General features: G+C 49.9%; 1 protein-coding gene across 9 annotated transcripts in view; it reads right to left on the bottom strand.

The window, feature by feature from the left end:
• Window positions 1-13,620, bottom strand: part of Dnm2 (dynamin 2) — an 82,483-nt gene extending 68,863 nt beyond the window's left edge. For 5 of the 9 annotated variants that reach the window (XM_021171782.3, XM_021171783.3, XM_021171774.3 and 2 more), the window contains exon 1: window positions 13,286-13,619. In XM_021171782.3, coding sequence (XP_021027441.1) covers window positions 13,286-13,446 — 161 coding nt within the window. In that variant the 5' untranslated portion in view covers window positions 13,447-13,619. Of the gene's footprint in view, window positions 1-13,285 lie in introns of all 9 variants that reach the window. The other 4 variants (XM_029481333.2, XM_021171775.3, XM_021171776.3 and 1 more) reach the window with 1 other exon arrangement.
• Window positions 13,621-14,263: the final 643 nt, after the last annotated feature.

Genomic DNA, 14,263 nt, shown 5'->3' with positions numbered 1-14,263 from the left:
ACTTAAGGGAGACACTGGACACCAATCTTTGGCCTCCACACAAGCACCCACACATGCACGCAAACTCACACATACACTTGCGTCCTCATACATAAAACCTTTAGGGCCTGGATACTTACAAAGGATAAGATATGCAAAACCAAACCCAATAACTTTCAAGTAAGGAAACGTGGCAGATGCCATGTCCACCAGGAGACCATAGCCCTCTCCCTGGGAATGTCCTGCTGGCCCACATTATGGAGTCCTACAAGATGCACAAAGTGGACCTAAAGTAGTTTCTTACCCAAAATGAAAGAACTCACAGTCAGCTGGGAGAACAAGCCAGATAAGCTGGGAGAAGTTACTGTTGTTCATGTTCTATCAAAGCCCAAGGTCATGAGAACCTAGGACAGACAGCCTGAGAGCCTAGAGCAGAGGTGGGAAGCAGGGGACATGCGATCCTGTGTTAGGAGGGCAACGGCAGCCATGTGACAGGGGCCTTCCATCAACAGTGACAGTCTTAACAGAGCCTGCAGTAGGGAGAGGCCAAGGAAGGCAGACATGGGCAACCTGCCCTAAATATTTTTAAATTGCATCTTATTGATGTTTCTCTGCTTGGAGGTGGAATTGCTATGGTCCTGATCAGAGGACAACTTTCAGGAGTCTGCTCTCTTCCACTATACAGGTCTCAGGGATGCAGCTCAGGTCATTAGGCTTGGCACCAAGCACCTTTCTCCCATTGAGCCCAGCCTCTCTCTTTATAACTCTGCTGTAGCCAGTGAACACCTTTACCTTACTCCCAGCACTCGGGAGACAGAGGCAGGCAGATCTCTGAGTCTGGAGCCAGTCTGGTCTATAGACAGCCAGGACTACACAGGAGAACACCATCTCTAATACCCAAAATAATTACATTAATAACTCTAATGTGGTCTTAAAGCTGAAGAGGTAACTCAGTGGTAGAGCCCTGGGAGCGATCCCCAGTGCAACGAGAAACCTTAAAGCCTGATGTGATGGCACCTGCTGACAATCCCAGCACTCAGGCAGCAGAGCAGGAAGATCAGGAGCCCAGAAGTGACAGAAGTTTGAGGCCAGCCTAGATTACATAAAACTACCAACTTTTTAAAAATTCAGGCATGACTGTGGTGGAAAGGCCTGCAATCCCAGTACTTGAAGCTGAAGCAGGTTGTCGGAGGGAAAAAAACAGCATCTAGGCCTGGTGCTGTAACTTCAGCACAGGGAGGTGACAGCAGGAAGTACAGAAGCACAAGCCCCGCCTTGGCTGTGCATTTAACTTAGTTTGAGGTTAGCAATGTGACATGAGACCTCAAGAAAACTTCAAAGAAAAGAAAAGTTTAAGACTCAGTTTTCACCACATGCCAGGGCAAACCCCATGTAGAAAACAACTTATACCCAACTTGACAGCCTGTGCAAGACAGTGTCCCCTGGCAGTGCCACCTAGGCAAAGGCTACAGAAGCCAGGCTTCCTTCCGCTTGGCTGAGTGGGAAGTCAACATTGCAAAATGATGGCCAAGGGGACCTAAAGCACAGGAAGACTGAGCTGAGCAGGGCTCCAGATACCGGCCACAGGCTCCTGGTCTTGATTTCTACCTGCCTTCACTGGGCAGCCATGAGGATTCTAGCAACCATGACGTCCCTCTCAGTGCAGTGGCACACTCGGAGTGCCAGCACTAATAGTGGATGCAGAGGCTCAGGAATTCAAGGTCATTCTCACCACTGGCTGGTTCCCTGCAGCTAGGGTTGCTGGGGCAGGCATTCCAGACCAGAAAGCTACCATCCTCTAGTTCTCAATCTGTGAGTCACAACACTTTGGAGGTCAAACAACCCTTTCACGGGGGTCACATACCAGATAGCCTGCATATCAGATATTTATAGTACAATTCTTAACAGTAACAAAAAATTACAGTTTTGAAGTAACAACAAAAGTCATTTTATGGTTGGGTCATCTAAAGAAGATTGAGAACGACAGCTCTAGAGAAGCCTCATCTACCAGTACAAAAGACAGAAGCCCTGAGCCAGGACAGAGTTGTGTACTGAGGCCACCTCTGGGGCTTTCGATGGGAATGGCCTGTGTGTGCTGGGGTGTATCCCTCGGCAAGCAGCATCACAGTAGGACAATGCCTGCCTGCTCTCCAAGCCATCAGAGTCTGGGAACACGCGTTAGGAGCAGGCTCTCGGGTGCCTCCTTCTTCACCAGGGAGTAGGGATATTCCCAGGTAGCCTTGCTGGCCTCACTTACACACCTGTAGATCACAGTCAGACTTCACCTCAGCTTTTCCAGAGAAAGGCAGCAGAGGACCCAGGTACAGTGACACTGCCTATAATAACCCCAGCATTAGGAAGGCTAAGGCCAGGGCTTTTCAGGTTTGAATCCAGCTTGAGCTGTATAGCAAAACTCTGTATCAAAAATAAAATAAACAAACAGATCATAGGCTAGGGAGATCATCACCATGGATAAAGCACTTGCTGACCAAACATGAGTTCACTTCCTAAACAGAAAAGCCTGAGCACGGCATATGTGCCGGTGAGCCTAACTCCAGAGGAGGGGATGGACAGACAATGAGACCAGGCTCTGAGTGAGACGCTGGCTCAAAAAATTATAATTAAGGGTCTGGAGAGATGGCTCAGTAGCTAAGAGCACAGGCTGCTCTTGCAGAGAAACAGGGTTCAATTCCCAGTAACCACAAGATGGATCACAACCATGTGTAACTCCATCTCCAGGGGATCCAATGTCCTCTTACTTGGGTGACATGCACATGAAACAGAAAGAAATACTCAAGCCGGGCGTGGTGGCGCACGCCTTTAATCCCAGCACTCGGGAGGCAGAGGCAGGCGGATTTCTGAGTTCGAGGCCAGCCTGGTCTACAGAGTGAGTGCCAGGACAGCCAGGGCTACACAGAGAAACCCTGTCTCGAAAAACCAAAAAAAAAAAGAAATACTCATACACATTTAAAAAAAAAGTTTTTAAGTGAAAATAGTCCCTGGCCTCCATCACTCCCCTCCACACAGGCGCACACATAGACACACGCACGAATACAATGACAGCAATGATACTAACAGGACTGGAAACAGGCTGGCCATAAGCCAGTCGAGGGTTTGCCTAGCGTGCATCAAGCCCGAGTTCCATGCCTAGCTGCACACAAAGCAAGTATTGAGTACTTGTAATCCCAGCACTCAGATGGACATATGAAGATGCAGAGTTCAAGGTCACTCCCAGTTACATGTAGAACTCAAGACCACAGTGCCATAAATTACATAAGGCACAGTCTTGAGAGAGGGGATATGGTGAGAGCGAGGTGGCTGAGAACCCACGGGGAGGAAGAGGAGGAGGCGCAAGCAGTGTGGTGCCAGGGTTGGCAGGTTCTTGGGAGTCGCTGGTTTTGTTCTACAAGTGGAAACTGAGTGGCTCTGAGCAGATAGGTGGCACATGGGACATAGGGACAGGAGGGAGGCCTCTAAGAGAGTCCGAAGGCATGTATCCAACTCCAACTGTGAAGTGGCTGCCACCGCCAGGGGGAGGGCACGTAGCCTTCCCCATTCACACTACACTCTACAAGGGTCCTTCCATGAAGTGCATTTAGAGTCCTGGAACAATGAGGGCAAAAGAACTATGATGTCTGTCACCAAAAGGTCCACACATAAGCCACAGCGCACTTCACAGCCACATAGGCACAAAGCACAGGTCAGCAAGTCATTCCACTGCTTCACCTCAGCAAGAAGACAGCTGCCTCCTCCAAGATGTTCTCCATGCCTGCTGCTCCAGCCTCCTACACACAGGCACCTGGAGAGCCTTAAGTGAAGCCCACCCAAAGCCTCCACACACAGAACTCCGGACCTTGGCACCTGGGAAGTTTGCCAAAGACTTCATTCCAGGCTCAGGAGGAAGACTGGGAAATCTCAGTTAGGGGAATCTACAGGGACAAGCCTCTGGGTAAGGCCCAGGAGAGAAGCCAAGAGGTTGGTTTCATAATACCCACTCGAAGGGATTTTTGCTAGTGAGAGCAAGCACACAGGCCTCCTGGTGGGTAAGGCACATCATCAAGGCTGTAGCTAACAGCCCACTGAGAGAGCTGCTGCTCTCAACAGCACGACTACCTCAGCCCCCACTGCTGCTCCTGCCCGCCTCACACAGCAGTCAGGATGCTCCAAGCTACAACTGGAAACTGACGTGAAAAGATTTCTAGAAGTGCCCAGGCCAGAAAGCCAGTTGTAGAGGGCTGGTGAAATGGCTCAGAGGTTAAGAGCACTGGCTCCTACTCTTCCAGAGGACCCAGGTTCAATTCCTAGTACCCAGATGGCAGCTGACAACTTTCCAAAAACTCCTGTTCCAGGGAATCCAACACCCTCACACAGACCTGCATGCAGTCAAATCACCAGTGTACGTTAAAAATACATTAAAAAAACAAAACAAGCCGGGCGTGGTGGCGCACGCCTTTAGTCCCAGCACTCGGGAGGCAGAGGCAGGCGGATTTCTGAGTTCGAGGCCAGCCTGGTCTACAAAGTGAGTGCCAGGACAGCCAGGGCTACACAGAGAAACCCTGTCTCGAAAAACCAAAAAAAAAAAAAAAAAAAAAAAAAAACCAAAAAAAAAAAAAACAAAACAACAACAACAACAACAAAAAACCAAGCCTGGCGGTAGTGGCACACTTGGGAGGAAGAGGCAGGCTGATTTCTGAGTTCAAGGCTAGGCTGGTCTACAAAGTGAGTTCCAGGACAGTCAGGGCTACACAGAGAAACCCTGTCTAAAGAATCCAAAAAAACAAAACCACCACCAACAAACAAACAAACCACAAACCAGCTGTGCGCTCGGCGGTTAAGTGCTACACAAGAAATCCATAGTCTGGATCCCTGGAACCCACATATATGCTAGGCGGATTTTGTATCCCGCTTCTGATTCCAACCTAGAAAGACGAGACAATGGATCGATGAGCTAGCCAGACTAGCTGGATCAGTGAGCTCAGAGTTTGATTGAGAGGCCCTGACTCAATGGATGCAGTGGGAGATACCAGGCCTCCTTGGGCACTCATGCTCACATGAAAACACACATATACATACATGCATACCACACACATCTGAAAAAAACAGAAAAGGAAAAAGGAAGATTGTTTTTGTGGACTTTGTTGTTATAGCATTTTTCCCTTCAGTTTGTTTGGGATTTTTGAGACAGGTCTTCTGTAGCTCAGGCTAGCCTCCACTTGTCTGGGTAGAAGAGGCACGCCTTAAACTTCTCTCTCCTTCTGCACCTCTCAGGTGCTGGGATTACAGCCAGCTTTTCTTCCTGTTTTTGTTCTGGTGTTTGTTTGTTTGCTTGCTTGTTTCCTGAGGTAAGGTCTGACTCTGTGCCCCAAACTGACCTTGAACTTTGGTTAATGCTTCAGCCTCAGCCTCTCCAATGCTGTGCTTACAGGCGTGAGCTCCCACACTCAGCTAGGGAAAGCAGTTGTCAAACAAGCTAAGCAGAGTGATCAGAGGGGTCTGTGGGGAAGACAAGGGGTGGCCTAAGAACAGCAGGCATCCTCAGCTGAGAGAGGGACTCCAGAGGGGCCAGGAAGCTGGACGGACAGGGTCTGCTATTGTGCCCACTCTGCTCTTGTAATTAAAAACTGACAGGTGCTGTCCTGAGCCCCATGTATCCCAGGCTATGCCAAATCTGCATCGGGCCATCAGCTAACCAGGTATGTGTAGGGCACTCTACCTGTTGTTCCTTCTGTGTGGATACTGTTCTGTCCCACCAGTCTCCAGTTAAACTGAGGGGCAGCCACGTGACAGTGGATACTAAAACCAGTCTCTTACTTCTGACTTCATGCTATTTATCACCAGATTTCTCATTCTTCCAGAATGTTCTTTGTTTAGTTACCTGCCCACCCATTTTTCTGTCTAGTTAGTTCTGGGTCTCTGTCAAGTCTCCAGCACCTGGTCCATTAGGCCCAACTTAAGGCTTGACAGTGAAGACGCATACCTGACAACCTTAAAGAAATCTGGCTTTCATGACAAATGTCACCTCCCTCTCCAGTCTTTTTCCCAACCTGTAACTGTAACTGAGAAAAGTATAAAAGCAGCAACTATCTCCCAAAAACTTGGGTGGGACGCAGCTGGTAGACTGGTTCAGTTGCCTAGCAGGCAACAAGCCCTGGGTTCCATCCCAGCAAGGAATAAACCAGAATGATGGTATACATCTGGAATTCCAGCACACAGACACAGGAAAGACTGGGAGTTTAAGGTCACCCTCAGCTACTTAGGAAATTCTAGGCTAGCCTGGGCTACATGAGACCCCATCTCAAAAGAAACAGGAGGTGTGAGGAAGACACTCAGCAGTCATGAGCACTTACTGCTCTTGCAGAGGACCACACGGCAGCTCACAACTATCTGCAACTCCAGTTCCAGCCCTCAAGAGCACTGCACATGTGTGGTGCACATAAACTCATGGAAGCATGCGCGCGCGCGCACACACACAGAGAGAGAGAGAGAGAGAGAGAGAGAGAGAGAGAGAGAGAGAGAGAGAGAGAGAGAGGAAGTAGGCCTTAAAGAGAAACTACACAGAAGCAAAGTGCCCTCCTAGCCTCTGGCTAAAGTTGAGGCTGGCCTCCCAGAAACCTCTACCACATGTGGAAGCAGGAGACTTCCTTAGTGTAGCATCTGGCTCAGGAGGCATGACAACGTCCTCCATTCGCTCAGCTTGCAGAGAGGCCATGTGAGCAGCTCATTACTGACTGTATTTTTTCCAAAAACATTGACACTTTAATAAGGGCCTAATTACAGCTAGCACTCAGCCCCTCCCCTGTAAATTAGGGTTCAGCAGATGCCCAAGTTTCTCCCAGCAACCAATGAGCCTGTCATTTCAGCATTTGTATTCAAACCTGACACAGCCTAGACCAGCTGCAGCTCCAAGCAACTGCAAGAGTAAGAGCAACGGGCTTCCCTTCGGTGACCAGCTCTTACCCAGCTCTGGAAATGCCCAATTGAGTCCAGGGTGGTAGAACCGGCCTGCCATTGCAGCACTGGGGAAGTGGGGGAGGGGGGATCACAAGCTTGGGACCAGCCTGGGGTACATATCAAAAACACTGTGTATTAAAAACAGAAGAAGCCGGGCGTGGTGGCGCACGCCTTTAATCCCAGCACTCGGGAGGCAGAGGCAGGCGGATTTCTGAGTTCGAGGCCAGCCTGGTCTACAAAGTGAGTTCCAGGACAGCCAGAGCTACACAGAGAAACCCTGTCTCGAAAAACCACCAAAAAAAAATAAAAAATAAAAAAAAAATAAAAACAGAAGAAAAGCCAGGTAGTTGATGGCAGATTAAACCTTTAATCCTAGCACTCAGGAGGCAGAGGCAGAGGCAGAGGCAGACTGGTCTCTATGAGTTCAAGGCCACCCTGATCTACAGAGTTCCAGAACAGCCAGGGTTACATAGAGAAACCCTGTTTCAAAGCACAAAACAACAAGCACCACCACCACCATCCTGGTAAGATGCTCACTGGATAAAGACACCTGCTGCCAAGCCTGATGACCTGAGTTGGTTCTATGGGACCCACAAAGGAGAGGAACAACTCCTACAAGCTGTCCTCTGACCACCACATGCACTGTGCCTACCACACACAACCTCTGATACCCACACGCATATGAACACATGTCCAAATCTACCTGTGCACAATGCCACCCGTGCCTCCTGATCCAAGGAAAATGGGAGAAGGTCTGAACAGGCGAAATGTGTAGAGAGAAAACTGACCATGTGGAACAGCCCAGCCAAGTGTCCAGCTAGAGGCAGGGAATGTGCCTCCCCAGGAGAGAAGTGGCCTGTGCCAAGCCCCACAGCCATCCCTTTTAAACCTCACCCCACAGTTCACCTTCCTGACACTCTCAGGTGCGCTGTCAGCTCAGAACCTGCACTGGCTATTTCCACATCCTGGGATGCTTCTCCAATCTTCAGGGTACCTTTCCCAACTTCTCCCTGCCTCTTCCCCTCTCCGTTTCCCAGGGCTATTGGACCGCACCAGTATCTTCATCTAGTCTCTGCTGGAAGGTTATTTGGCTCAAGGCCATAACCCTAGGCATAAGGCAAAGTTGTGCTAAGCACTGGAAAACACTGTCCAGTGAACACTCACTTGGCCTATGGAAGAGTTATTGCTATTACACGTTCCCCCCCCTTACACACACACACTCTCACACACACACTCACTCACTCACACACACTCTCACACACTCTCTCTCACACACACACACACTCACACACACACTCTCACACACACACTCACTCACTCACACACACTCTCACACACTCTCTCTCACACACACACACTCACACACACACTCTCACACACACACTCACTCACACACTCTCTCTCTCACACACACACACACACACACTCACTCACACACTCTCTCTCTCACACACACACACACACACACTCTCACACACACACTCTCTCACACTCACACACACACACACACCACACACACACTCTCACACACACACACACACACACACACTCTCACACACACACTCTCTCACACACACACTCTCACACACTCTCACACACCTATTTATTTAATTCCCAACAGAGCCCACCCAGGTCAGCTGAGTCCTGGGTTCTAGGCCTGAGGCAGAGTGGCAACGTATTTTTTCATTTTTTCAGGGAAGCAGGATCTCATGTAGCCCAGGCTAGCAGAACCAGCTCTGCTGCAGAGCACACCTTGTAGCCCAGGCTAGCAGAACCAGCTCTACTGCGGAGCACAACTTGAACTCCTGATCTTCTGCCTCTATTTTCCATGCACGCCCGGTTTCTGTGCTGCTGGGCGTGGAACCCCCACTCATGCTAAGCACTCGCCAACTGAGCTGCAGCCCTGGGCTCCCTTTTTGTTTTTCTTTAAAAAAAAATTTTTTTCCCAAACATTTCATTTATGTATCCTCTTTGGGCTTGTGTCTCTGTGTGCATACACCACACAGAAATTGCTTCTCTGCTTCTACCATTGGAGTTCAGAAATCAACCCAGGTCATCAGGCTTGGTGGCAAACCCTTTCCCTACTGAGCCATCTTGCCAGCCTGCGTGAAAGTCATAGACAAGTGGGACTCGGCCTCAGTGACATGCACCAGGTGACGCTGTAAGGCAGTCAAACACTCAAGGAACAAACGGTAACCCCACTTCCTTCTGAGATTCGATTCAGAAAGGCAATACATTCACAGGAAGGAGTCTAGCCTCTGCTTTCCAGGCTGGAACCCCAACTTCCTGGGTTCCTGTCCAAATGGGGGTGGGGTAGGGGAAAAAAGCCCAGCTAGCCTCTTTGCCAATCCCTCAACTAAATAGCAACGATTAGGTAGAAACCAAGCCCTCCTGAGAGCCACAGCTAGCTCGCAAAGCTGGCTGGCTCAAATGCTGGTTTCAAATGCTAAAGCTTCTAAAATGGTAAAAGCAGTCCTGGTTAGAAGACCCAATGAGTCACCCGTGAAGTCAGCTCACCCCAGGGCCTTACGTTTTCACTTCTGGGAGCAGACATTATACCACTGCCACTCTGCCCAGACTACATACAGCTCTGTCTTAGAGCAGAGAAACCTGGGGTCTGGCTGCCTCACCTACCATGCACAAAGTTCTCAGTTCCATCCCCAGTACTACATAAACCCAAACATGGTGGTGCACTCCTGCAATGCCAGAACTCAGACGGTAAAGGCAGGAGATCCAGAGTTCTAGGTTAGCCTCAGCTATACAGCCATTTCAAAGTCAGCCAAGATTCAATCCTTGGCACTCCGGTAAAACGCCAGACATCACAATGCATGCCTGTCATCGCAGCACTGTGACAGTCCAGGCAGAGAGATCCCTGGGGCTCGCTGGCCAGTCAGCCTAGACTACAAGTGACTCAAACCCACAAAGACGACGGCTCCTGAGGAACCATGCCTAAGGCTGCCCTCTGACCCACACACACTCATATTCAGACACTTGTGCACAGACACACACTCAGGAACCTGGGGCCTAGAATGCCCAGTCAATCCCCTTGACTAAAGTCACAGTTATGGCAGACCCATGCTTGGGGCCTCAGGCATCTACCTCATTATTACTCTCTAGAACCTTCAGGGTAGTTTCAGGCTCTGTAGAAATCTGGACCTCATGTGAAACCTGTTACATTTCAAGCCCTTGGCCTCCAGGGCTAGCAATCTGCATGCAAGCCTCGGCAAGGGGCTGGGCCAACTGAGATGTCCTAGTGTACACTAATGTTCTTAGAAAAATCTAAGGCAGCACTGACAGGAAGCAGTCTGAGCTGTCCCTAGGTGCTGGGCTGGCCCAAGCCCTTGGCACACTCTCCTTTGCTCCTGGCTGACAACCAGATGCCCACTGGATGGACATTCAAGAACAGCAGAGGAAAGAAACAGCACAAGGGTCAGACAGACTCGTAGTTCTGACTCTGTTTAGTAAAGTCCACAGCAGGAAATAAAGAATGGGATCGAGTGGGCCTCTCAGCAAGGTCCTGCAGCACAGGTACATTATGCATTCTAGAGTAAAATGAACTTAATGCCAGACATAGTGGTTTGTGCTTGTGACCCCAGCACCTAGAAAATGAAATCGGACAACTGCTGCTACAATTCTGGGGGCCAACCTATGCTATAGTAAGTTCCAGGTCAGCCTGGACTACAGTATGAGACTGTTTCAAAATAAACAAACAAAAATTTAAAAAAAACAAAAAAACAAAACAATCCCCACCCCCCAACAGTGCTGTATGCCTTTGATCCCAGCGCTCAGGAGGCAGAACTAGGTGCATCCCTGTATGTTCAAGGCCAGCCTGTCTACATTCTGAGATGCTTTTTAAAACACTGATCATAGCTAGGCTGGGTGGACTTGCCTTTAATCTCATCACTTGAGAGGTAGAGGCAAGTCTCTCAGTTGGACACTGATCAATAGCTAGGCTTAGTGGACTTGCCTTTAATCTCATCACTTGAGAGGTAGAGGCAAGTCTGTCAGTTGGAGGCCAGCATGATCTATAAAGGTGTCGCCAGGACAGCCAGGCTCTGTTACTCAGAGAAACACTGTCTCAAAAAAAAACATAAACCAAATAGATAAATAAATAAACGAACAAACAAACAACCAGGGATATGTGTATATACATATACATAAAATTTTTATTTCAGTACCTAAAAGCCATAGGTGTTTTTGAGTATGAAGCAATCAAAGAGAACACAAATATCAACAATATTTGTTATCAGTTTGGTGCTGGGAACTGACCCCCTGGGTCTTATTCATGCTAGGCAAGTACTCTATGCCTGAGTGTCACCCCACAGCCCCCTCATGGCTTTTTTTTTTCTTTTGGTTTTTCGAGACAGGGTTTCTCTGTGTAGCCCTGGCTGTCCTGGAACTCACTTTGTAGACCAGGCTGGCCTCGAACTCAGAAATCCGCCTGCCTCTGCCTCCCGAGTGCTGGGATTAAAGGCGTGCGCCACCACCGCCCGGCTTTTTTTTTTTTTTTTTGAGACAAGGACTAACAATGGAGCCCATGTCCTCAAACTCAAGAAATCTCCTGCCTCAGACTCCCAAAATCCTAAGGTCACAGGTGCAGCTAATTCAAGCTAAACGTATACTTCCAAGAACCCAGTCCCTGCAGTCTTGAATCAACTTTTGAGGTTTTTTTGAGACTGGGTCTCACTATGTAGCCCTGGCTGCCCTAGAACTCTATGTAGAGTGAGCTAGCCTCAAATTTAGAGATGTTCTTGCCTCCACAAAAGACTGGTAACAACAATAACAGAGGGTGTGTGTGTGTGTGTCCCAATGATAGGGTAAGACAGAGAGAGATGGATCCCTGGAGCTCACTGGCCAGCCAGAATAGCTGAGTGAGATCAGTTAGCTGCATGGGGTGTGTATGTGTGTGTGTGTGTGTGTGTGTGTGTGAGAGAGAGAGAGAGAGAGAGAGAGAGAGAGAGAGAAACTGAGAGAGAGAGAGAGACCCAATGATAGGGTGAGACAGAGAGAGGTGGATCCCTGGAGCTCACTGGCCAGCCAGAATAGCTGAGTGAGATCGGTGAACTGCACGGTCAGTGAGAGACCATGTCTCTACAATTTAAGATGGAAGGACAATAACATGGCTCAATGGATACGAGAACTTGCTATATAAGTCTGAGGCCCGGAGTTTAATCCCCACATAAATTTCGAAGGACTTCACAAAGATTATGTCCTCTGACTTCCACAAATGCACTCTGGCACACACTTGGACGGACACACACACACACACACAATGATAATGTCCACAGCAAAGCAAATGTTATCACTGGGCAGGCACACACTGCAGCATCATACATGGAACACTTCCTGGAATGGAGAAGTGCTGCTGTGTGAGAGGCAGAGGGGGAGGGGACAGGAGTAAATCAACATCCCTCCTTCACTCACTTCCTGGATCCTACAAACAGCTGCAAGTGGAATTTGCCCACTGGACAGATGGAACAAGCTGAGGCTACCAGAGCTATCTGGAGAGCATTCCAACTGGGAAGCTCTAGGTTAGGGGATCCTGGACCAAGAAAGAATCCTAAAGAATGTTTCTTCCCAAGTTCTCCAACTTCTGTCACTCAGAGAGGACGGACAGGCAGGGGTGCCTGAGTGGGAATGGAGAACAGACTAATGGATAGATTCACTTGGAAGACAAGAGCCAGTCAGCCCAAGAGAACCAGATAACAGGAGGCTCCCGAAGTTCAGCCAGTCAGATGGCAGAGGCCAACTCACGTAAATAAGGGGCACAGATGGGCATTTGCACACGAGAGGTCACCTTAGATGGCTAGCCAGACAACGGTGGACTTCAGAGTGAGTTTGGACAGATGGGACAACCAAATGGTGCCGGTAGGAAGCCTGTCTAGAACAGATAACCAGCTAACCAGGCAAGAGAGCAGGCTCCAGAAAATAACTGGCCAGACAGACCCCAGGGGTCATTCCCCATGGATGGCTGAGTGGCAAGTGTTATCTTCAACATCTTAGCACACACACTAAGATTTCCAGGTAGCAGGAGGAAAGAGGAGTGGATCTATCCCGGACTACGATGTCAGAGTTGCCCAGCGATAGTCGGAACTAGAAGCACCAAGAGGGGTCTGCACTGACCGTCTTGCCCCAAACACCGCCCACTATCATCGACTAGTCCCAGACTTGGATCTGCATCTCCAGTCCCTGCGGAAAGCCATGGAGACTCTTGCCCCAGACCTTACCCACTGCCACCGGTGCTGCGGCGTCCGCGAGCCGCAGTTCCGCCATTCCCCGCCCGCCCTCCGCGCCCTAGGCCGCCGCCCGCCCTCCCGGCCGGAGCCCCAGAACCGCCGCCGGCGCGCTCGCTCACCGGCCCACGAAGTTCTCGAGCACCGAACTCTTGCCGGCGCTCTGGCCGCCCACCACGGCGATCTGCGGCAGGTCCAGGTGGCAGCTCTGACCGATGGAGCTGAAGGCGTCCTGCAGCTTGTTAACCAGCGGGATGAGCTCTTCCATCCCACGGTTGCCCATGGTGTCCGCCTCCGCCGCGCGGATCCCCCGACTACGACTCTCGGTTCCGATGCGTCTGTGGCCGTTGCTTCCTCCTGCTCTGCTCTGCCGGCCCGCCCGGTCTCCCCTTCGCCGCGACGCCCGCTCCCGGCTCGGCCTCAGAGTCGCCGCCTCATCCGGTTCTCAGGCGACACCCGACCCGAGCGACCTCCCCTCCCGGCCTCCGGGGCGGAGTCCGCAACCCTACTGCTATATCCAATTGGTTCAAAGCGCTGCTACTCAAGAACGCGAGCCAATAAAAAAGGCACGAGGAAGGGCTAATCTCACAAATTCACTGGGCAATAAAACTGTCACTCTTAAGTGAAAGCCAATAGAAGTCGAACTGGGTTGTCAGACCGGGAAGGCGGGGTCTCTGGAAAAGACACTGAGGCCTCAGCTCACTAAGTCGATTCGGGTTGGCTTGTTGGTCGCAGAAACGTCAACCTGCCAAGGGTGTAAGGAATCCATTCTTCAACACTGGATTGTCACTTGACACTAGTTAATTCCGTAAAAATCTCTCATTGGCTGATATAAATATCACTTCTCTACTCCAACCAATAAGAGGAAAGAGAGCCGCAATCTTTTACTATAGTGTCTATGGTTTTGTATGCTGGCTACAGACTCTTGATGTTCCTCCTGCCTCAGCCTCCCTCCTGCTAGGATACACGCTACTACCTTCCCAATCCTCATTGACAACTGTGTCATAAATCTTCCAACTTCCTGGCATTTGTTATCACTTTGTGATATTCTTTTTTAAGCAAAAGGCCACAGTGCTCAGGGAAGCACACCGTGGTAAGGT

This window comes from Mus caroli, unplaced genomic scaffold, assembly GCF_978045245.1.
Source record: "Mus caroli unplaced genomic scaffold, Mus_caroli_1 scaffold_11, whole genome shotgun sequence".
NCBI classification, from domain to species: Eukaryota; Metazoa; Chordata; class Mammalia; order Rodentia; family Muridae; genus Mus; species Mus caroli.
This window is presented reverse-complemented; position numbering and strand designations above follow the sequence as displayed.